Consider the following 24,342-nt stretch of genomic DNA (forward strand, 5'->3'; position numbering starts at 1 on the left):
AGAATAAGCACTTTTGAAGTCTGGTTAGGTGCTAACAAATTCCTGTCAAGGATTGTACCACTTTGCATCCCCACCAGCTGTGTAGGCATGCCTGTTCCCTACAGCCTAGACTAGCAGTGTGGTTCTATCTCCATTGTGCACCAGTCTGAGAGGTGATGTTCTATTGTTTTGACAGACATTTCTCTAATCATAGGTAAGTCTGCAGGTTTCATGTTTAAGGCCTATTTTTACAACTTAGTGTGTATGTGTGAGAGGAGAGTTGTCTATTCACGTCTCCTCAATTTTTCTCTCAGGTTTTTAGTCCCTTGGATGTTTCATTCTTTATATAGTAGAAATATTAACACTTGGTCTATGATATGTGCTGAAAATGTTTTCTTCGAGTCTTCTTGGTTTTGGTTTTTTTTTTTTTAATCGAAGATTTTATTTATTCATGAGAGACACAGAGAGAAGCAGAGACATAGGCAAAGGGTGAAGCAGATTCCCTGAGGGGAACCCGAGGCAGGACTTGATCCCAGGACTCTGGGATCACATCCTGAGTTGAAGGCAGACGCTCAACCACTGAGCCACCCAGGCGTCCCTCTCACAGTCTTTCGACTTCATGGTATTTCGTAAAAAGCGACTTTTTTTTTAATGTAGTCAAATGTACCAATCTTTTATTTCTTGTGGATTTTGCATCTATGTTTTCTTTTAGTAGTTGTATGGTTTCATTGATATTTAGACCCTGGATCTATTTGGAGTTTATTCTGCATTTGGTGTGAAGTATGAATCTATTTTCAACTTTTTCCAGTTGGCTCAGTACCATTGCTTAAAAAAGTCTATTTTGCCTGTGATTTGAGATTTTTCACACCCTCCCCACTGAGACCCAGGGAAGCATTTGACCCAAGAGCTTGGCAGGACATGGAAAGATTAACCAAGCTAATGAGATTCCATTCTAGGATATGAACTGAGAACAACTGTGAGAACAAGGCCTAAAAAACCAAAAGGGGAATAGGCTGGAGTGGTCACAGAGCAATAGGAAAGCAAAAAAATAAAAACAAGCCAAGGATCTTGGATGGTGACGAGACAGATTGAAGCAGGGAGAACAAGCAGCTCACAAGGCAGAAACAGAAGAGACAGTCCCTGGAATCACTTCGGCTCATCTGTGCCTCCAGAGGAAACCCTACCAGCAGGAACAGCCCACCCCAAATAAGCTCCTAAAAACTCGACGATGGACAAATGTGCAGTCAAGACAAAGGAGGAATTCTCAGCAAGTTAAAAAGGTTTATTGCCATTCCAAGCTTCAAATGATCCCAGGAGCTGGGGGTAATCCAGGGGTCAGTAGGTTGTCATGGAGGATGGGACGATGGGCGAACCCAGGAACCCGAGGTGAGTCCATCTCTCTTCGTTGGATCTTTGCTCCACAGAGCAGCTGCTGGTGGGTTCCAACTCTTCCGCATTTGCCCCATTCAGCCTGACAATGCTGCAAGGCTGGGGCAGGCAGCCTCATGATCCCTGCCACCGACAGCTCTGAGAGGCTGCCTCCCCCGTCCCTAGCCCTGCAAGAGCCTGCTCTGTGGGTCAGACCCTATGGATCCGGCCCTGCAGAGGGACAAACAACCCTGGAGGAGTCGTCTCAAGACTGAAAGGACAAGGAATGCATGTTCTTACATCAGAGGATGCAAACTGGCCACAGTGGGCCAGATTTCCCCTACTGACATGTCGGTTTTGCCCTTTTGGCCTGCACAGTGTTTTAAAAAAATCATCTGTTGCCAATATTTAAAAACTATAAGATTTCATATAAAAGTCTGGACTTCTGGCTTCTCCAAGGGAAAAAAATTTGAGACTATTTGGCAATACTGGGCCTACGGCATTCTCATGTGGCACCAACTGGCCACGGCTCTACCACAGCTGCCCCTATGGGCTGAATGCACCCTTTCTAACTCAGCCCAGGCCCCATCATCCCTGACAATATTCCCAAGCTCAAGCCTGGACATCAGCTGCCTTGTAACAATGCATATCTGCTGCTATAAAAGGCGGGGGGTGGGTAGGAAGACATGCCTGGAAACAGTATGCTCCTTGTCATCATCCTCACTCATTTAGGTCTCGTGTTTGGCCCTGCAGGCACCTGAGTCTGTAAACTTTCTTAAACACATAGGGCATTCTTAAATACCTCTCCCAGTGAAGCTCCACCACGTGCCCTGCCTCCCCCGGATACACTATGCCCCACTGTTTGCTGGGCAAAACTAGAAAAGAATACTGAATTAATCACAGAAGTTAATGGAGGAATAGACTGAGGTGAACTACTTCAGCCCCTTCCTCATAAGGGGGACAAAAGTAAAGCAAAAAGTGTTATTAATACTTCCATTCTGCTTTTAAGTCAGTGACCCAAAAAAATTTTTCTAAAGAAAATTACAAAGGTAACTTCTGAAAACTACAACTGGGTTGGTCTGAACTCAAGATCACAAAATACATTGGTCCCATTCCTTGATTGTTTAGAAAATGAATTAAGCTCTTAGAGAGAAAGTTATAGAGTCAAGGAGGGAAATGAAGGGGCCAGCCTGGCAGCTGCTGTGGGCTATCAGAGCTGCCAAGCCGCACCCCTAGGTCAGGGCTGCCCACCCATGCCATGCAGGTGGCACAAAATGATTCTCAGTGAGGGAAGTGGCATCATTGCAGAAAGGGCTTGAAGGGGTACAGAGAGTCAGGATTTGACCTCAGCAAATGCAAGACAGAAGAAGAGGGATACCTTTCTCAGGCCCCTTCTTTCTGCTATTGCTGGTGCCACATTATTTGCCCATCAGAGAGGCAGAGATCCTGACACAGCCCAGACGCTTCCCACCGCTGCTGAGGATGCCCTGGATGCGGTAGTGCCCAAAACTGAGCCAGGAGGGCAGCTCCATGTTGGGCAGGATGAATTCAGTCCGAGGCAGCGAGTAGATGCCCTGCAGGAAAACCAGTGGATCACAGGTCAGTGGAAGCCTACCGAGGGGACTCTCATGGAACTCTCCCAAAAGGGCCATGAACTGCCCTTTCTGCCACTCCCCTGAGAGCCACATGAGACTGGGGATAGTCATAGCACTACAGAGCATGGAATGTTAGAGCTAACCGGCACTGGAGGTCATACTGCGGTTTAAGTCTCCCAACCCACAGATGGATCAACCAAAGCCCCCGAAATATAAGCATTTCAGGATAGATCACCCATAGACATCCAGATCTGTGGGAAGAGAATGCAAGAACCCTTCCTTCCAAGTCCCATGTGTTTACTCCAGCCACAGAAAGAATGCTCTCCTTTCCTATGTACTTACTGCCTTGATGGGACAGTGGCAGGGAAGCCCATAGGTGTGCAGAGGCTCCGGGCAGGGCTGTCCAGGGGGAATAAAAGTGTCAAGTACTTGGCAGATGTCTTCATAGGTGCAGCTACCAAGTTCTTCCACACATGGGACTTTGACCCAGAAACCAGCCAATTCCTTCTCCACAATTATTTCCACCTAGGGAGAAAGAGTTTGAAACAGTATAAGCTCCAAGGCAAACATACCAACTCCTCTACATTTTTAAAAGATCAGCATTTTATTTTGATCACGGAATTTTTGATCGATGGGGTCTTGGAGATATTCTGATCCAGAAGTGACCATGTGGCACATGTCCCAGTGTTATCCTTCCCGGTACCTATGGCAGATAATTAATGATTGTTGTGATATTCCGCTCCCCGCCTCCCCCCCCCCCCCCCACTGAACCATAGTCTTAAAATTCTTTAGGTAATCACTACCATAGGTTGAAGCTAACACTGGAGCTGAAATGCACTTGTCATGTAACTGCTAACTGGCACCACTTGCTAGACTTTCCTTCTCAGCCCCATCTTGGCTTCAAGAGCCCTTTCCTGTGTAGGACCTCAGGCAACAATTGCCAGCCGATTGGAGTAGAAACCTCTTTTCTATCCTTGGGTAAATTTTCTCTGTAGAGCTGTAAAAGAATTTAAAACAGTAGGAATTTATAGGGAGCTCACTTTGGGATTGATATAAAGGAAGATCTTCGTCACAATCATAGCTAGGATATAAAAGAAATACCCCCCAAGAAGTGGCAGGCTCTCCAGACTGAGTTGGGGAAGCCACCGAAGGACCCCATACTCAGAAGAAGCTGGATGAGAAGATCGATGATGTGCTTCACACCTCCATGCTGACATGATTCTACTCCTGTTCTAGAGGTTGCAGCTGAGCCGGAAGAGGCCAGGACTTCAAAGCAGACAGTCCCAGCTGTGCCTGCTGTGTGCCAGGCATTCACTAAGTGAGCTCTCTCTCTTGACCGTGTTTGTGCCCCACCAGCAACCCCCTGCCCCCTGCCAAATGTATTAAGGGAAAACAGTAAGGAAAGGGAAGGGGGAGGTTAGCTCACTCGAACATCTGATTTCTTGTGGGTGTTATGGCAGGAAACCACAATTTTAGGGTCCCTTTCAGTTCTGAAATCCTAGCAATGTCATGTTTCCCAGCCTCCAGGCTCACTTGATTTAGGACTTTTGTCTTTAAGAGACAAATCCTGGATGGGCACTTATTCCCCTAGAGTCTGCTGGGCTTGGGCTGGCTCCCCAGCTTGTGCACTCAGTCTTCCAACAGCCCTAGATGTCAGGATCCAGGCTCAAGAGGAAGGGAGGCATCAGTGTACTCTGGATCCTGAGCAGATAGATTCAAATTGCTTTCTTCGCTGAACTCATGGCGCTCTGCTGACACACACAGTATTCCGCACCCCCACTCACACATGGTCCCCTGCCAGTCTGCCTCTGTGCTCTCCTGCCAAGCCTACTCCAGCCCCTTCGCCTAGGAGAGCCAGAAGGCCTGGACTGGAAAGCTATCCCCGCCACTTCCTAGTATTGTGCCATTGCATCGAGCTACTTTGCTCAGTTTCCATTCCCTTGTCTCCAAAAGCAGGATATTTTAGAGTGCCAACCTCTTTCATAAGATCCCATCGAGTGAGACAATGCCTGTAAAATGCTTAGCACAGTGCCTGAAATCCAAACATTAACTCCTGCAGGACTACCTATCCTACCTTCTCCCTCAGCCAGTACCCCTTGTTTCTCCAGTATCCCAATGAAAATGGTTAAGTCGGTTATGCCCTGAACAGAAACGCCCAGATGGGGGGACCAGTGAGGGCCAAGTCCTGGCTGGGGTCCTCCCATCAGGCTAGAAGCCTATGGGGCTGTATCTACCAGAAGGAGCCATGCCTTGCCTACCCAGGCCAAAGACAGCACCGGAGGTACTCAGTAGGAGTGCATGGAACGTAAGGCAATAGGTACTTTTGAGGCAGTGCCATGCCTTCCACTTGGGGATTGCATGGCTCAGTTCCCAGCCCCTGTTATCAATCTGCCTCCTCCTATGGCTCAGGAAAGCAAGCAAGGCTGAATAATAAGATACCATCTATCTCTCTAGTCCAAGACTTCCTTGCAAATTAGGTAGCTTGATTTAAATAAACTTCTGTCATGGGACCTGTCTCGACAACCAGACAGACAGAAGCTCTGACCAATAATCAGGGCTGGATCCCTGCACCTGCCAGGGCCTGTGAGCAAGTCCTCAGGTCTCCACCCCTCCATCCTGACAATGGAATATTTGGATCTCATGATCTCAAAGAGGCCTACCAGTCCTGACATCCTAAGAGTGAAAATTTCTTATGGGTTGAAAAGAAATTCTTTATCTTGGCCTCTCCCACACAGATAGGCACACAAAAGCTCTAAATAAAGATACATGGGGAGCAGCTGAAGGGGAGCCACCTGATGCAACGGAAGGAGGCAGTTATAAACTGAGTACTGTAGGTACATGATTCTCGGGGGAAAAATAGGTCAAACTATCAGGCCTGAAAGCCACATCTAAAAGCCCAAAATTAGTGTATATGCCAAATAAAAAAGCGATTTATGATTCCTGAGGATGAGAAAACAAGGGTCTCAGAGACTGGAACTTGAGAGAGGGCCCACAGGAGGGAGTTATAAATTAAGCTGAATCCTATAAAGCAAGTCAAAAGAGGAAAGGGGAGCTCCTGGGTGGCCCCAGTCTTGCCCATGGCTCATGGAATCTGGGGCATCCAGCTTCTAAACATTGCAGCAGGGGCTAAATTCATCCAGGTCTGAGATGAGACTCTGGATTAAAAAAATTCCACTTCAGCATGGTCAGCGGAAGAGAGGATGAGTTGGCTCTCCTGTTTGCAAGCTGTGTGGGCCTGGATCCCTCACTCTCCTCTCTGGGCCTCAGGAACAAGAGATGGAAGACATTGAGGCCTCCAGGCTCATAAGGGGCTGTCTCTAGGGGATCTCTGCTGAGCAAGGGAAAGTTCTGGAGCACTCTCCTACAGACACACCAAGCACTAAGTCCACCTTCGTGCCTGAAAAAGTTCAAGAACAGGTAACAGCATAAGGACACCCAGCCTTGAATGTGCTAGTAACTACGCGACCTGGGCAAGCTGCACCCTTCTATGAGCCTCAGCACCCCTGATCTGTAAAACGAGGCTCATCACCTTTTCTCCTACACAAGTGTTCAGGGGCTTTCATTTGATAGCTAATATGCATATTACCTGAAAAGTGAAAAGAACTAAACTGAAAATATACAAGAGAAATGTTAAGAGCAAGGGAAGGAGCAGAGGCAATCCAAGCACAGTTTTTATAAAGTACAATGGCCCAAACTTAAGTACGACAGGTCATAAAGTATCAGGAAAGGGGTGGGGGTCCATCTTAATGGCCTTCAAAAAAACCAAGAAAAGCAGGCCAGGGGCAGAAAGAGTTCACCAATCAAAAGTGAAGCATCACAGAAATGCCAGCATTCTGCACAACAGTGACAGCAGAACAAGCATGATGGCACCTGCCATAGAGCCCAACACTCCAGACTCAGCAGAAAGAGCACGGAAATGGCATTTGTGTGACCCTGGTAGATTATCGCTTGAAGTATAGCTAAAGGAAATGTAATGATCTAGCCTGGAGAAGACTTGGAGGGAGGTACAGAGGAAGGCAGGGCCCAAGAGCTGTCCACACATCCCGGGCTTCTGTCCAAGTCAGAGGGGCCACAGGAACAGACTGACACTAATTGAACTATTAACAAGAGTTAACATGTAGCGAGCAGGTCTTGCGTGCCAGGTTATGTAAAAAAGCACACTGCATGTTATCAGCCCAGTTATGTCCACAAGCAACCTAGAAGGTAGAGGCTGTGATTCAGCCAGGGGGAAGAGTAGTTACCAGGACACATTCCACATCAGAAGCCTTTTAAAGAATCAGAACAAAACTGGTGCCAGAATAGATCTGCACCTGGGCAAGCTGAAGGGCATATAAGAATATGTTGTGGGGCATCTGGGTGGCTCAGTGGTTGAGCATCTGCCTTCGGCTCATGTCGTGATCCTGGGGTCCTGGGATCAAGTCCTGCATCAGGCTCCCTGCAGGAAGCCTGCTTCTCCCTCTGCCTATGTTTCTGTCTCTCTCTCTGTGTGTCTCCCATAGATAAATAAATAAAATCTTTTTAAAAATGTTATAAAGAAAGCAGTTGAAAGTAGTGAGAGGGACTACAATGTATGGTGTTACAATAGATATATGAAAAGCCTCTATTGTTCTGTAGAAAAGCATGTAAACAGCCACTCCCATAAGAGGCAACAGACATGATCAAACTGGCTAATCCCAAAGTAAATACAAAAGGCAACAAAATTGGGATGACTGGGTGGCTCAGTGGCTAAGCATCTGCCTTCATTTCAGGGCCTGATCCCAGAATCTCAGGATGGAACCCCACAACAGGGTCCCCACAAGAAGCCTGCTTCTTTCCCTGCCTATGTCTCTGCCTCTCTCTGTGTGTCTCTCATGAATAAATAAATAAAATACTTAAAAAAAAAGGCAACCAAATTAATGAAAAGACATCGAACCTCACTAGGGATGACATAAAATAGTGGAAAACATTATTAGAAAATGCTCAGAATCAAATCTGTGAAAAAAGGCAAATCTGTTGCTGGCCATCTGTTGGGAGAGGATATATGGAGTTCAAATATCTGGAGGCACTTTGGCAATATGTACCTAAAGACCTAAAAAAATCTGTGCCTAAAAATAAATAAATAATTAAATAATAAATAAATAAAATAAAGTCTCTGTCTAGATAATCAGAAAAGTACAAAAAGATACATGACAAGGATAATGTTGGCAAAGGTGTTTATAACAGCCAAAAAATAAACAAAGCCAAACAAACAAACCAAAAACTGCCCTAGAAACAAATTAAATGTCTGACAATAGATTTGTTAAGTACACCAGGACAGATCTACAACCGAATATTTCTGCCATTAAGAAGAGTTAGGTAAACTGATGCCAAATGCCACAGAAAGAGGTATAGAACCTACAGTATGATGCTAAAAAAAAAAAAAAAAAAGCAAGTTTATTTTTTTAAGATTTTATTTATTTGAGAGAGAGTGAGTAAGAGCAGTGGGGAGGGGCAGAAGGAGAAGCAGACTGCCCACTGAGTGGAGAGCCCAACGCAGGGCCCGACCCCAGGACCCAGGATCACAACCCGAGCCAAAGGCAGATGCCCAACCAACTGAGCCACCCATGCACCCCCAAAAAAGCAAGTTTAATAGCACATGCCATAAAAATCCACTATTGTAAATGTACATATATTTACAACGCAAATGTACATATATTTACAAATGTAGAAAATATTCTGACGATTATGTAAATAGCAGTGACTACCTCATGAGGAGGCACATTGCAGGACACGTTTACAAGGTACACTGCTTCTTATTTTCATACATATCCACTCAAAATTAATATGCATGTTATATGTGATTGTATGAGGGACAGCTCCAAATCCTAGCCTACCAAATGTTTAAAGTGCCTACCCCTTATCACTGGGTAGTTGAGATTTCAGGGGATGTATCTCCCCCACTTTTTGAGAATTTGTAATTTCTAAAGTGACTACATATCACTAAGTGACATCCCTGTTTTATAATTCACAACAGCATCAAAACAAAATTGCCCAACTGGAGTAGAATTCACACATCCTTTGCTGCTCTGTGATTCCAGGATTGCAGAATTACTCACGGTCACCTGAGCATACATCCCTAAGGGGCCCCGCCAGCTGGCCCATGCCACTTCCCTCCAGCACCTCCACAACCCTGCCCACTTCCAGGCTCACCTTCTGAGGATCGTTGAGGGGGACACTGGTCCGGACCTCGAAGCCGAAAGTCATGTTCCCAGGAAAGAGAACAGGGTCAGGTAGCAGAGACAGGCTTCTGAACAACACAGGGTCCTTCGCCCTATCGCAGTTGTTCCAGAAAAAGCTCCCGGACTTGGGTGGCTGAAGAAAATCAGACAGAAAGAAAAGAAATGTTGACAAAAGGAACGCTCACAGGGCAGAAGCATCAACAGAACAGGCTATGGATGGTGTGACAGTGGGCGAGGCACTTCCCCTCCTTGAGCTTTTATCTGCACTTCTGTATCTGTTAGCCCAGGATAACACCTTGGTACCCATCTCCAAGGTAGTACTATACCAGAAAACTCAAAAAAATATAATCTCCCCAAAGTGTGCTGTAAACTAGAAAGCACAAGATGTCAGATCTTGAGCTTCAAAACCGGTGAACAACCACATCCACCCTTGGTTGGTGCCTTCTCTGACCTCCACTCTCAGCCCCCCACCCCTCCACCCCTCTCCAGCCAGCCCTGGCATCTCCTAAGAGGGAAGTTCCTGGAGGGTTCACCTTTGCAGCCTCATACCCAGATCTTATTCATGTCACACCCCATGCCCAATCCAGGGCCAGGAATAATTGGAAACTAACACAGTGGGAAACCCCTACCCTCAAGGAGTATGCAATCAGCTCGGGAGGGAATAGGACACACGGAGAGAGACACCCAGTGGGGCGCTTGTCGATGAATCCTAGTGAACAAGCTTCCCCAATCCTAACCAGTGCTTCCTGCCTCCTATCCCATTGCCCATACCCTGTCCCATCTGAATCACCATCCTCCCCTTTGCTGAGCCACTTTCTCTTCTTCTTCAACATCCCCTAGAGGTCTCTAGATTTCACCATCTTGTCTGGCTACACAAGACCGCTGACTCCCCACTCCCACAGAACCTGCCTACTCGTCTATGATCTTTAACACTTCCTACACCGTGCAGACTCTGCCCACCCACCTGCACCTTTCCCAGCCCCCTGAAGGCCACCTAAGAAACACTTTAGGCATTCCCACTATGTGCATCCCATCTTAGAAGGAATACCTGCCAGCCCCACACCTCCAACTGACCCCGTCGTCAACACAGCCAACTGGGCTGAAAGGAAACTTCTAACCCAAGCGAGGCTGGCAGATTCTCTTTGCCTCTGGGAAATGGAGGTTGAGGCACAAATCACTTAGAAGGCTTTCTGCCGTCATTGGGTCATAATACTTGGGATAAGGTCAGAGCACCTAGACCTGTGACCCACGACCAAGCCAAAGTTTGGGAAGAGACAAGAACTAAGGGCTCTGCTGGTCTCTGGAAGAGAGAACAGAAGTGTCCCCTCCCCAACCCCACCCCTGTCCAAATAGGCAATATGGGGTTAGCAGTGAAAGGCAGGACTCTGGAGTGAGATATAGGGTAAATCAGAGCTTGAGTCAACAGGCCTGGCTCAGCCACAGCATCACATGATTCTATAGGTCAGTTCCCCTTTGGCACTCCAATTTCCACATCTTTTAAGTGGAGGCTTTATAGTTTCCTCTTAGGGATGTGAAGATGAGAGCGTGCATGTAAGCTCTTAACAATGCCAGGCCCAAAGCATGAGCTGGCTCACTGAATGAAAGCCATTTATATGGCCCAGCCTCCACTTCCTGCCATTAGTTCCAAGAGATTCCTTGTATACCTGGAGTAAACTTCCCTTTAGTTGAGCTCCTTGGAATGAGTTTCTGTCCCTTGGAATGAAATGTAATGACATGAGTAAGAAGAACAGGACAGGGTCTGATTCATGCCTGCGTGCCCCACAGCCCCTTACACAGGGTAGGTGCCGATAAATGTTTCCTTCAGTATTCATCCCACAAATATTTATGGAGCAATGATCACGGGCCCTGGACTAGGTTTGTGTTCATAGTGGTAAACAATTAGAAATGTTCTTGCCCTGCCTTGAGGAGCTTAGAGTCTAAAGCCAATAAATGTTACCCACCATGATTTCAGAGCACCGGAAAAGAAATGAACAGAGGTAATGTTGAGAGGAACAAAGGACTTACTTAAACAGGGTAGTAAGGGAATGATACTTAAGCTGGACCCCTGCAGGATGAGAAGTCGGCCATGTAAGTAGAGAGAGAAAGATTGTTCTATCCAGGCAGAGACTACATGGGCAAAGGCCCTGTGGTAGGAAGTTTCGCTGGCCTGGCTGGGCACTATAAGAAGGCTATTGGGCTACATGTAGCAGATGACTGACCCAGATGAGGCTGGAGGGGAGGCAAGGTCATTTAATGTACGACCTCGTAGGTCAAAACTGGGACCCTGGATTTACTGTAAGTGCAACAGAACCCCATTGCAAGAGAGTGCCACGCTCTGGTTCATGGTTGAGAATGGACTGGAGAGGAACAAGTCTGGAAGGGGGAGACCAGTTAGGAGGCCATTGTCAAATGAAAGAATGCCTGGACTTAAGAGTTGGGCTGGAAGGCAGGTAGGAGGACTAGCCATTTTCTGGGGCTGTTTTCACAGATTCTGAGGCACCCTGCTTCACATCGAGGGCTGATTCCAGGCTGGGGCAGGTGTCCCGAGCGTCCTGTTGGAGATGAAGAATTCCCTCCCTTCTTCTAAGCTACCTTTTCCTTCAGCCCCTGAGGGAGGCAGAACAACAGAGTTTTCCCCCATGCCTGACTAGAAGCCGCTCTGGCAAAGATTTCTGCAGCTGGGTCCAGCCTCGTCTGGAAGAGGAGGCACAGAGGATTAGCAATGCCCACTAAGGGCCAGACCTGGCACAGGAGCTCCTCTGACCTGTGCATGATACGTTCCCAGATCCCCAGTGGATGCCTGAAACCACACATAGTACTAAACCCTATATATTCTATGGATTTTCTTCTATGCATGCTTTTTTTTTATACATACCTATGATGAAGTTTAATTTATAAATTTGGCACAGTAAGAGATTAACAACCATAACTAATAGAAAACAGAACGATCATTAACACCACACTGTAACAAAAGTTATGTAAGTGTGGTCTCTCTCCCTCTCAAAATATCTTACTGTACGGCACTCACCCTTCTTCTCGTGATGATGTGAGACGAGAAAGTGCCTGTGTGATGAGATGAGGGGAGGTGGGTGATGCAGGCATTGTGATATAGCATTAGGGCTACTATTAAACATCTGATGAAGTCAGAAGGGGCATCATCTGCTTCCAGCCTGCGACTCACTGGGCTTACAGACCACAGAAGGCAAAACCACAGACAAGGGAGAGACTACTGTATTTGCCATCCCCAGGATAGGCCAACACGTGGGAAGAGGCAACAGAGGGCAGAGGGAAAATGCACAGCTCTGGAGGCAAAAATACAGGTATATATCATATCACAGACCCGGGTTCCAATCATACCTCAGCCACTCACACGAGCTGAGGCCCTGGACAAAGTTACCCTCTTGAGGTTGTTTCCTCATCTATTAGATGGACATAATTATATCTTCTCACAGGGCTGCTGGGAAAATGAGAAGTATGCACAGAAAGTACAGTCGCCACGCCTCAAGCCTGGCAAACCATGAAAACACAAGACTGAGAACCTGTCACAGACCAGAGGAGACTGGGGTGGCCTGATGACAGATGCACTGTGCTACCTTGGACTGGATCCTGGAACACAAAGAGGACATTCATGGGAAAACTGGTGAAATCCAATAAAGTCTAGAGTTTTAGGTAATGCTGATGAACCAATGCTAGTTTCTCAGTTTGGGCAAATGCACAATGGTAATACGAGCTGTTAACATCGGGGAAACTGGGTGGGGAGTTTATGAGAGAACTCTGTGTTATCTCTGCAACTTGTCTGTAAATCTAAAATTATTCCCCCAAAAAAGCTTATTAGAAAAAAAAAAAAAGCACACAACTCAACACATAGCACAGAGTATGTACACAATAAATGACAGTCATTATACAGTGTCACAGAGTCTATTAAGCACCTACCGTATGCCTGCACGGGATTAGACATTCTCCCCGCTGTCTGATGCCGGTCATAGCCCAGCAACACAAGAGTGGTTAACACGAGAAGAGGAAATAAAACAAGTTTCCAGATGCTTAAGTTGTTACCATCACCCCACTGCCCTTATCTGGCTCCTGGTCTCAGGCACCAGACTCTGAATCACATGAGCCCAGAGAAAACTGAAAGTGCCTTTTGCTGTACATCACAGGTGGCACCTATTCTCTACCGGCCTGAGCAAGGTGGGTGAACTCTATGATGTCTCAGGGCCTTTCCAAAAGTGCTGATCTAAAACCCTCTGGTCTGGGATGGCATCCATGGTCAAGACATAGGAGAGACTGGGGATGCAGGCCAAGTCCGAGGTCTAGCTCGACTCCACCTCATAGCGGTCAGCCCTGGAGCCAAGAGAAACATTCTCAACCTATACTCAGGGACACACTGGGAGTCCTTCTCGTCTTGGCCTCTAGGCCAAGAGGTCCTTATGCTTTCATTCAACAGGAAAAATAAAATAGACCCCTTGGCCCCCGGGGGCAGGGTGAGGCCGAGTCTACCGGCTTGTATCACTTTACCTGTTACTTTAGCCCCTTTCCAACCATGAAAGCATTTCCCTTCACCCACACCCATCTGAGAAAGGCAGGCTGGTATCATCATGTCCATTTTACAGATGAGGAGACCATCTGTGTCTTGCCCACAGCTATGCAGCAAAGAGACAAATGCAACTAGGCTTCTCCAGGTCTCAGAAAGGCAAACTTCCCCTTCCCAAGGGTCTGGAGCATGGGGTGAGTGAAAAGTGAAGACTCTTCCGTGGCCTGTAATCAGAAGCAGTGGGTCACAGGGCTGGATCTCTGTCACCAGAAGAACAGGTCTGGGCCTACCTGCCTCTCAAACCCACGCTTGTCACGACAAGCTGAGCCACAGAGAAGACAGAAGGGGAAGGGATGAGTGCCAGGCCTTTTTATGGGAGGTGGAAGGCGGGGGCAGGTAAACAAGGCTGAGTCTCTGGGCCTGAGAGCAGTTCCTTAGCCTTGCAGTTCTGCCAAATTTCACTCGGATGTTCGATATTCCGAAAGAGAGCAAGAGGGTAGAGACCTAAGGGAGATGAACCTTCCCTAAAAGTGGAGCAGAACAAGGCCTAATAGCCCACGTTCACTATACAGATGGGTTAACCGAGACTCAAGAGAGAAAAGGACCCACTCGGAGTCCCACAGATAGTGACTTTGGGAGGCTCTGCAGAGGAGAAGGAATTCTAGAAAGCAGAGTAGCCACCCCCATAATCCCACCCCAACCGGACCGGCGAGCTGGAAGCAGCCCCGAAAGGAGCGAGGGCGGGCGGGAGTGGGGGGCACACTCACCCTTCTCTGGTGGACGCGTGAAGGGTCCGCAGGGCCGGCGAGAAGCAAGCCCAAGACGATCAGGAGCACAGCATCCACCTGGGAGGCCATTGTAAAGAGCGGGTCCGTGCAGGGTTACTAGGTCTGTGGCGGCGGCGGCGCCCTTAAATGCTAGCCTTCGTCGGTTATGCAAAGCTGGGCATTGCTATGCAAAACCGAGCGCCGCCGCTTCCAGGTTTGCCCCGCCCAGTGGGGGGACCAGAGATTGCGGGGCCTGCGGTTGGGTAGGTCTCTCCCGACAAACCCCCAGCAGAGGTTCCTCCTCCAGCCCCCGCCTCCAGGCACCGCCCTGCAGCCCCTCCTTCGGGCGGGAGACTGCGGAGCCGGGGGACGACGGGGGCGGGGCGGGGCCGGGGGGCGGGGCCGAGCGCGGGGCGGGGCGGGGCCGAGCGCGGGGGCGGGGCGGGGCGGGGCGGAGCCAGAACTGCAGTTGCTAAACCGACGCAGTGACCTTAGCTGCGGAAAAGCCTTTTTGTTTTGAAACCCGCGTGCATTCTTTGACCCAATGTCACGCTCCCTGTTCATATTACGTTTTCCTGTATCCGTGTTCCGAATCACTGTGTTTTTTCAATAATTATAATCACAATTGTAATAACCGAGAGCAAGTGCTTTAATGCATGCTAAGCACGTTAAACGCCTATGAGAAATCTTTTTGCCCCATCTTAGCACTGAGGAAGACATACATACACCGTGGGGTTTAGCTTTGCCAAGGTCACAGAGCTGGGAAGTGATAGAGCAAGGATATATAGCCCATCTGCTTATGTAGCCCATCAGCCAAGATTTTGTTAAGCTATAATGCTTTTAAGTTTTGCTTTTTAAAAAAGCAATAGGGATATTATTCCTGCCAAATCACCACTAGATTGTAAACCCTGCAAGGGGTGGGACTATGAGTTTTGGTCACTAACATGGACCTGACCCATAATGAGCAATCAACCTTTGTTGAATAAATGAATACATAAGTAGAATTTAAAACTTACCTAATCAGCTTTTTTAAAATATTTTTTTAATTTTGTAATTAATTTTAGATTTACAGAAAAGTCACCTGGATGGTGTATGCAACTGATGAATCACTAAACTCTACCTCTGAAACTAATAATACACTACATGTTAACTAATTGATTTTAAGTTTTAAAAAAGATCAGGGTATTCTTATAAAAACGAGGAAACTGGCATTGGTACGTTGCCAGACTTTATCCAATCTTTTAATATGCTTTAAGTTTTTACTTAAATTTCAGTTTAATATTAATAAAATACAGTGTAATATTACTTTCAGGTGTGCAATATAGTGATTCAACACTTTCATACGTCACCCAGTGCTCAGCACAGCAAGCACTCTCCTTAATCCCCATCACCTATTTCACCTCATGCACCCTCTCTGCTAACCCTCAGTTTGTTCTCTAAAGTTAAGAGTCTTTTTCTTGGTTTGCCTCTCTTTCTCATTTTCCTCCCTTTGTTAGTTTGTTTTGTTTCTTAAATTCCACATATGAGTGAAATCATATGGTACTCGTCTTTCCCTAACTGACTCATTTTGCTTAGCATAATGTACTCTAGCTCTGTCTATATCATTGCAAATGGCAAGATTTCATTCTTTTTCATGGCTAAGTAATATTCTATTGTGTATATATACCACATCTTCATTCATCAGTCAATGGACACTTGAGCTGTTTCCATAATTGAGCTATTGTAGATAATGCTGCTATAAATATTGGGGTACATGTATCCCTTTGAATTAGTATTTTTGTAGTCTTTGGGTAAATACCTAGTAGTGTAATTGCAGGATCATAGCGTAGTTCTATTTTTAACTTTTTGAGGAACTTCCATACCATCTTCCAGAGTGGCCACACCAGTTTGCATTCCTAATAGTGTAAGGGGGGTTCCCCTTTCTCCATATCCTTGCCAACACCTGTTGGTTAGCATTTTTCACAGAGCTATACCAAACAATCCTAACATTTCTATGGAATCACAAACACCCTGAATAGCCAAGGCAATCTTGAGAAGAAAAAGCAAAACTGGAGGCATGATTCCAGATTTCAACCTCTATTATGAAGGTAGTATGGTACTGGCAAAAAAAAAAAAAAAATAGACACACAAATCAAAAGAACAGAATAAAAAACCCAGAAATGAGCCCACAACTATATGGTTTATTAATCTTCAACAAAACAGAAAAGAATACCCAATGGGAAGAAGACAGTATCTTCAACAAATGGTGTTGAGAAAATTGGACCACAGCATGCAGAATAATGAAACTGGACCACTTTCTTACACCATACACAAAAAGAAATTCAAAATGGATTAAAGGCCTAAATGTGAGAGAGGAAACGATCAAAATCCTAGAGGGGAACACAGCAGCAACCTCTTTGACACCAACCATCACAACTTTTCTAGATATGTCTCCTGAGGCAAGGAAAACAAAAGCAAAAAAATAAACTATTGGGACTTCATCAAAATAAAAAGCTTCTGCACAGCAAAGGAAATGATCAGCAAAACTAAAAGGCAACCTACGGAATGTGAGAAGATATTTGCAAAAGACATATCCGATAAAGGTTAATATCCAAAATATATAAAGAACTTAAACACCCTGAAAACAAATAATCCAATTAAAAATGGGCAGAAGACATGAATAGACATTTTCCCAAAGAAGACATACAGATGGCCAACAGACACATGAAAAGATGCTGGACATCAATCATCAGGGAAATGCAAATCAGAACTCCAATAAGATACCATCTCACACCAGTCAGAACGGCTAAAATTAATATGCTTCGTAAATTGCACACCTTCCTCCCATTCTGATAAGGTCTTCTTTCTCTCATCTAGAATAGACTCTTCATTATATGCAAGTGCACTTTCAGGCCCCTTGAGATAGAGGACTTGCCCAATGACACACAGCAATAGCAAAATGAGAACTCACTTCTCCTGAAGCTGATCCCACAGTGGTATGAGAGATGCTCATGTGGCTTCACTCCTTGGTGGCTGTGCAGGTGCTGGATAGGGGAACTGGAAGCCAATGCTGGTCAGCCCTGGAGCCTCATTGGCTACAGAAAGGGGGGTGTACTGACTCCCTTCCAGCATCATTTCTTTTTCATCTTTGCACTTGCCAAGGCCCCTAAACCCCATTACCCACTTCCTCCCCGCTCCTAAATGCTCCAGTCCCTCAGCCTGGAAGCACACCCCTTCAAACAAGAACTTATTGATCTTGGGCATCAAAGGTTAATGCTCTCAGCCACCTTGGAGGATCTCTCAGTGAGTTGGTACATTCCTTGTGGATGAGAGTATTTGACACCTCCATCTGAAGGGCTTTGGAGGAGATGCTGGAACGCCACAGACACATTGCCTGGAAACTAAGACCATAACCAAGGTGGGAGGTGAAACCACAAGGACAGTGTCTCATTCGGAGCACTCACTCCGTGTTGGGCAGACCCAGGGCTTTGCCCAGTGAGAGCCTAGGCAAGGGCTTTATTCTCTCCAGCCTCGGTTTCCTCATTTGTAAGACAAAACAAAGATTAAAATAATAATAATAATAATAATAATAATGACGGCAAACAACTAGTTGTTGGTGTTAAACTATTCTCTCATTCAACAAATACAGATTTAAAGTTGAACTATATAAAAGTCCTGCCCCCACGTCATAACCCCATCCCTACCCCAACAAAGTCCATTCCAGAAAGGCAGTCAGCAAGTAAAGGCATTAACAAGATACTATCCAAGAGTAATTATCCTGGAAGACAAAAAAATAGAAAGTGTGGTGGGCCTGCCTTCTTGAGTCTGGTAGGAATTCTCTGCGGAGGCAGAGAATCATCCTTGGGAGAAGTGAAAGACATTTGGGCTGAGAGCCAGGATAAAACTTAAACATGGTCAAGACCATCAGGCCATGGTTATTGGCTGGGACTGCACACCACCATCACCTTAGGGAGCTTTTAAAAATCCCCATCCCCAGGCCCACACTCCAAACCAACAACACCTAAATCTCTGGCATTGGTACATTTTTAAATTCCAGACAATTCAAGTGTGTAGCTGAGAGCGACATCTAGTGGTGTGAAGCACCTGCCTGACAATAAGTGCACGCATACATAAAAGTGACAATTATTATTTTTTTTAATTTTTATTTATTTATGATAGTCACGCAGAGAGAGAGAGAGAGAGAGGCAGAGACACAGGCAGAGGGAGAAGCAGGCTCCATGCACCGGGAGCCCGACGTGGGATTCGAGCCCGGGTCTCCCTGGGCCAAAGGCAGGCGCCAAACCGCTGCGCCACCCAGGGATCCCAAAAGTGACAATTATTAAAACGAGGTTCTTGTCCTTGAAGAAATCACATTCTAGGAGTGATGGATTGGAAGCCTGGAAATTGTTAGTACTCTAATGTTTATGTTCATGGGCTTCCTAGAGGATTACCTAGGTCTGAGCCCTTCCCAGAGGATTACCTAGGTATGGCCCAGGATGACCTAGCACCTGTGTCCCCTGGGGTGTGAGTCAATGTTCCTAGGACCCAGCATGCGTGGAAAGGCTGGTCTGGTGAGTGCCCCAGAGTAGAGTGAGGAGTGCTTACTGCTTTAAACACATATGAAGCAGGCACTGAGTCAGATCAGAAGTCACAGACAGGCAATACCAGCCTGAAACACAATTTGTTTGTATGGTATTTCTTAGAGATGTACTTACTTGCCAGTGTATAATAAAAACAAGTAATTCCTCACTAAATTGTGGATTTCCAACTTTTTCTGGAAAAAAAAAGAGAGAGAGAGAGATAATCTGGACACATCAGCCTGCAATCCTGCAGACAACATTCCATTGAAGCTGAATGATCATTGACCCCTTACATGGGACCTGAACTTAGCAGTCTCCAGAGCCCCTGCATTTGCATCTCTCATTTCTGTTGTAGCCAGGTCTCCGTGTGGTTTCAACCCACATGTAGTCTTGGCATCTGGTTTTATGTATTTTTTTTAAGATTTTTATTTATTCATGAGAGACACAGAGAGAGAGGCAGAGACATAGGCAGAGGCAGAAGCAGGCTCCATGCAGGGAGCTCAGTGTGGGACTCAATCCCCAGACCTGGGATCAGGCCCTGAGCTGAAGGCAGACGCTCAAGCACTGAGCCACCCAGGTGTCCCTGGACATCTGGTTTTAAATCATGGCTGTGCTTGTGATTAAAGGGTCATTTTCAAAAAGAAGGTAAAATCATAGCTCTCATACAGATAGAAAACGAGCACACAGGAGAGATTTTATTTATTTTTTTCAGTGAGGGATACAGATGCTACAACCAGTGCAAAGGGAAGTCTAAAGAACAAACGCATTTGTAGATCAGGAATACTGAGATAAATGCACAAATGGAGGCAAAACTGCCTCTTCCATGGTAGGTGAGAGAAGTCAATTTAACCTCCACAGGACTAGCATTTACAAGTCCAGAAGATGATTTTCCGCTGGCATGAGTTATCTTCAGAGGCAATGACAGGCACAGAGCCCCCCGCCCCATAGAATCACAAGCCGATATTGGAAGGGGACGCTCTAGGCAATAAATAGTTTTCCATTGAAGCCAAAAATTTTTATCTAAATGGTAAACGGTATTTCCAGCCTTAAGCAATGCCTTCTAGTCCCCTGGCTCAGGGCCACACCCCTGGGCGGGATTGCTGAGCACAGAGGAGCACCACCTGCTTCTCACCCCACCTGTTTGAAATCTGAGCACCTGGTGGCCTGACAATGTGCTGGGGGACAGGGGTTGGCCTGGTCTGACAGGTGAGACTGCACTGAGGAAGGTGCCTCTGGAGCACCAGCCACACCTATCTGATTCCCCCACCAGCCTAAGTCTGAAGGCCCAGGGTGGGAGGCCCCTGTACAAATTTGCATGGTTCTGATTCCCCAAAATTTTCATCTCATTAGAGGCTTTACCTAGAGCTGTGATCTCAGTGCTGGCACACACTGAAACCACCTGAGGAGCTTTAAACAAATGACCTGAGAACCCATGCTCCGGCTGCCCCTGAGGGTCTGCCCTGAAGGTCTGCCTCAGACACCAGCATTTTTTGAAAAAGATTTATGGGGCACCTGGGTGGCTCAGTCTGTTGAGCCTCTGCCTTTAGCTTAGGTCATGATCCCAGAGCCTAGGATTGTGCCCTGTGTTGAGCTCCCCACAAAGTGGGGAGCCTGCTTCTCCCTCTTCCCCTGTTTGTACTCTGCTTCCCCCTGCTTGTACTCTCTTGCAGTTTCTCAAATGAAAAAAATAAAATAAACTGATTTGTCTATTTATTTTAGAGGTGGCAGAGGGAGAGAGAGAGAGAGAATCACAAGCAGACTCCCTGCTGAGGGTGGAGCCGGATGTAAGGTTCAGTCTCACAACCCTGAGATCATGACCTGAGCTGAAATCAAGAGCTGGATGCCTAACCAATTGAGCCACCCAGGCACCTCAGACATCAGCATTCTTAAAAGCCCCCCAGGGGATTCCAAGGTGAAGCCAATATTGAGAACCACTGGTCTAAAGCCACTTTTATCTAACAGTAGAATGCATGCAGAACACCTGGGATCTCATTAAAATGCAGATTATGATCCTAGGTCTGAGGTAGAGCCCAAGAATGTACATTTCTAACAGGCTCTTCTGGAAGCCAACGCTGGCTGATCTGAGGATACAAGGAGAGTAGCAAGGGTCCAGACTGATTGACTTTTCTCTACCACTAAGTGGCAGAGGTAGGATACAGACAGGGTCACTGTTTCCTTCCAAGGAAGGCTATAGGTGACCTTCCTTCTTCTCCGTTTACTGAGACAGAGCAGAAAGGACAAAGCCTGGCATTCCCAGGCTTTCATCTCTGCGCATCACCCTACTGCGTGTTGACGTGGGATGGGTTTCAGGATGTCTGAGGGCCAGTCCAGAGGCAGCATCCAGCTCCAGGGAATTGGGTGAATCCCAGCAGGCTGACCAGAAGCTATTCTTTGAAAAGCTCTGTTCTACATTTCCTCCCCTTCCCCCCTCCTGCTTCTGTCTCTGCTCCCCTGCTGGCCTCCCAAGGAGCTCTGAAGGATTGAGTTAAACAGACCCTGGCTGTTTCTGTCAGTAATTGTCAACCAAGGACAATCCCACTGACTTCTCAGGAGGTCTGGGTAATGCCTTCAAAGAACCTTAATTGTCTAGTAACTCCTAGTGGGTTTAGGGGTTCGGGAGGGTAGTATGAGAATCTTGCCCCTTAGTGATGTCACTTTGCAATATAGGTGAGGGTGGTGGGGTGCGGGGCCAAAAACCAAGAAAAGAATTCTTGAGACGTCTTTGGTGCAGAAAGGCAGTTTTATTAAAGCATGGGGACAGGATTCGTGGGCAGCAAGAGCTGCTGCCGCCCCAGGATTGTGAGGAGCTACTGATTACATACTTTGGGATTTGGGGAAGTAAAGGTAAGGGAAATCCCAACAGAATTTTCTTTTTTTAAAAGATTTTTATTTATTTATTTATTTATTTGAGAGAGAGTGCATGAGCTGAGGGAAAGGCAGACTCCCCCACTGAGCACCGCCCCCTTGACAAGGTGGGACTCCATCCCAGGACCCTGGGATCATGAGCTGAGCCAAAGGCAAACACTCAACCATCTGAGCCCCCCAACAAGATTTTCTTACCTTTAAAAAAAAAAAAAAAAGATTTTATTTACTTATTCATGAGAGACACAGAGAGAGACTCCATGAAGGGAGCATGTGGGACTCAATGTCGATGTGGGACTACATGTGGGACTACATGTGGGCCTCGATCCCGGGGCTCCAGGATCACACCCTGAGCCGAAGGCGGGGCTAAACCACTGAGCCACCCGGGCTGCCCCATTTTCATGGGCTAAAAGAAGACTCAGGAAACCTGAGGCCTTGCTATTGTCAAACCAAGGTTATTTCTCCCTCTAGCAAGGCACTAACACGGAGACATCTGGGAGCTTCCTGGAGGAACGTCATACTCCTCCTGCCTCAAGCATCTGTCAACGGGCTGCCTGATAAGGACATTTAATTCTATCTTCATTTCTTTCTGCCTTCCTTTCTCGCATCCTTAGGACCTGGGACCTGGACTCGGGACAGGGGCAGGCAGTGCACTGGCCCCGGAGTTCCGCTAGGCGGCACCATCGTCACAACCTGCACGCGAGTCCTCTAGTTTCCAAAGGCTTCCATGAGCGGTCCCGACCGTTCCTTCGACGGGCATCTCCTGGGCCGAGCCAAGCCGGGGGCTCAGGCCCTGGGATGCAAAACTGCGCGGACCTGCGCGGACCTGCGCTCTACGTCGGCAGCGCCGTGGCTCGCGGCACCTCGCACGCCCTTGTCTGGCGGAAACCCGGGCCAGGGTGTCGGCCGCCCCTGTAGTACACGCATCCCGCCGGCAGGGGGCGGCCGACACCCAATTCGAGCTTCGGTGGGCGAACGCCGCGGCCCGGGGTGCACAGATCTGAGTTTTCAAGAGAAGCTGGAAATGCAGAATTTTATGTGAATTCTTCAGATCGTTCCGTGTGGGCAGCTACCTCAGATCGTTATAAAAGGCGGCGTGAGCTAAAATCAGTGTGCACGACACGTGCACCCCAGGGAACCTCTGCACGGACTCAAGTCCGACCCCAGAGTGCGGCATCCTGACTTCATTCGAGAACGCCAGCGCTTTGTTATCATTATTCCAACGCCCGCGTTTTATCTGGGGGGAGGCTGAGTTCAGAGAGAAGACGGACTTGTCCGGGTTTGTGAGGGCGGAGCCCAGAGCGGGGACTGGGGAATCCTGACATCAGCGCAGGCCCGTCAGCACCCTGGGGTCCCCAGCCAAGCGCGAGTCTGGAAGGGGGCGGGCTCCGGAGAGCGGGTCCTGCCCAGGGGAACCCGGACGGGGCTGGGGAGGTCGCCAGAGCCCAAGGGCAGGAGGGGGAGAGGAGTTTATTTTTAGCTGCCCAGAATGTGCCTGTAAGCCTTATTTAGACATCAGGCGACAGAGTGAGCTGGAGGCAGCGGGGGCGGGGGAGGAGATAGCCCCCTCCCCCTCCCCCTCCCCCTCCCCCTCCCGGGGCTCCTTTTACAACTGCTCTCCCCTGCCTGCCCCTTATCATCCTTTCTGGGGGCTCTGGGGCTGCTCTAAATAGCAGCCCTTGCCGCGTGGGCGCTGCCCTGCTGGGGCTGGCTGGCCCTCTGCTCCACCTCGGCCCTTTGTCCGCTATTCCCCACAGTCCCGCAGAGAAATAAAGCCCCGGGGTCCTGGGATGTTTTCTCTTCGCCTTCTGGGGTCACAGATCTCTCTGAGAAACTGGTGTAACCCATCATGGTGGTTTAGAGCCCAGGTCGTGAAGTCTGGATGACGTCTAACAGGACCCTAAGCAAGTCCTTAGCACTCCCCAAACCTGAATTTTCGATTTAGTGCAGTGGACGGTTCCTGATGATTACATTTGATAAAGGATGTAGACTTTAGCCTATCATAAATAAATCACCCATGATTGACGACAATGGTGATTAAAGCTGTGGACCCTATCCAGAAAAAAAAAGGGAATCGCTCATACGAACACAATTGTGAATGAAATTTCAAGAGGTTCATGTAAGGTCGGAAGCCGGTGGATCCCAATCTAACTTCAAACCCAATCCAATCAATTAATCCTTCCATCATTTGTTCAACACATCTTTGCTTGAGTTTACTCCATGCCAGGCACTGGGTAAAACATGGGGCGGAGGCTTGAGGCCAGAGAAGTGTGAATTATCCAGGTCAAAATGCAAATCAATAGCAAGCCCAGAAACAGAATGAAAGTCTCTTTTTACAAAAACAGCTTTCTTGAGGTATCATCCGTTTAGGGAAACACTCACTGCACATACTTAATGTATATGATTCCATGAGTTTGGACATATGCATATAGCCTTGAAACCACCCCAATCAAGGTAAGAAACATATCCATCACTTTCAAAAGT

The 24,342-nt window shown here is 47.3% G+C and overlaps 3 protein-coding genes across 6 annotated transcripts in view; 2 read left to right on the top strand and 1 right to left on the bottom strand.

The window, feature by feature from the left end:
* Positions 1-12,790, top strand: part of SLC36A3 (solute carrier family 36 member 3) — a 47,963-nt gene extending 35,173 nt beyond the window's left edge. For 3 of the 4 annotated variants that reach the window (XM_025434662.3, XM_025434663.3, XM_049109227.1), the window contains one exon: positions 12,592-12,788. In XM_025434662.3, coding sequence (XP_025290447.1) covers positions 12,592-12,712 — 121 coding nt within the window. In that variant the 3' untranslated portion in view covers positions 12,713-12,788. Of the gene's footprint in view, positions 1-12,591 lie in introns of all 4 variants that reach the window. The other variant, XM_035715163.2, reaches the window with a different exon arrangement.
* On the bottom strand, positions 1,241-14,812 carry GM2A (ganglioside GM2 activator). Its single transcript, XM_025434666.3, has 4 exons — positions 14,438-14,812; positions 9,111-9,272; positions 3,285-3,467; positions 1,241-2,921 (listed from the first exon to the last, which is right to left on the bottom strand). Exons 1-4 carry the CDS (start codon positions 14,525-14,527, stop codon positions 2,766-2,768), a joined length of 591 nt encoding a protein of 196 aa, XP_025290451.1. The 5' UTR covers positions 14,528-14,812; the 3' UTR covers positions 1,241-2,765.
* Positions 14,813-22,585: 7,773 nt separating this feature from the next.
* CCDC69 (coiled-coil domain containing 69) overlaps positions 22,586-24,342 on the top strand; it is a 47,854-nt gene continuing 46,097 nt past the window's right edge. Inside the window, exon 1 of the mRNA XM_049109436.1 lies at positions 22,586-22,825. Within this exon, the coding sequence (XP_048965393.1) occupies positions 22,586-22,825 (240 nt within the window). The remainder of the gene's footprint in view (positions 22,826-24,342) is intronic.

The sequence above is a fragment of the Canis lupus genome, chromosome 4, assembly GCF_003254725.2.
Source record: "Canis lupus dingo isolate Sandy chromosome 4, ASM325472v2, whole genome shotgun sequence".
In the NCBI taxonomy this organism is placed as follows: domain Eukaryota; kingdom Metazoa; phylum Chordata; class Mammalia; order Carnivora; family Canidae; genus Canis; species Canis lupus.

Excerpts from the sequence above, each read along its gene's own strand:
- GM2A (XM_025434666.3), bottom strand. The coding sequence starts at position 14,527 with ATGGCCTCCCAGGTGGATGCTGTGCTCCTGATCGTCTTGGGCTTGCTT. Across the intron at positions 3,468-9,110 it reads CCCTCAACGATCCTCAGAAG|GTGGAAATAATTGTGGAGAA; the intron begins GTGAGCCTGGAA and ends CTTTCTCCCTAG. Across the intron at positions 2,922-3,284 it reads GCCACTGTCCCATCAAGGCA|GGCATCTACTCGCTGCCTCG; the intron begins GTAAGTACATAG and ends GTTTTCCTGCAG.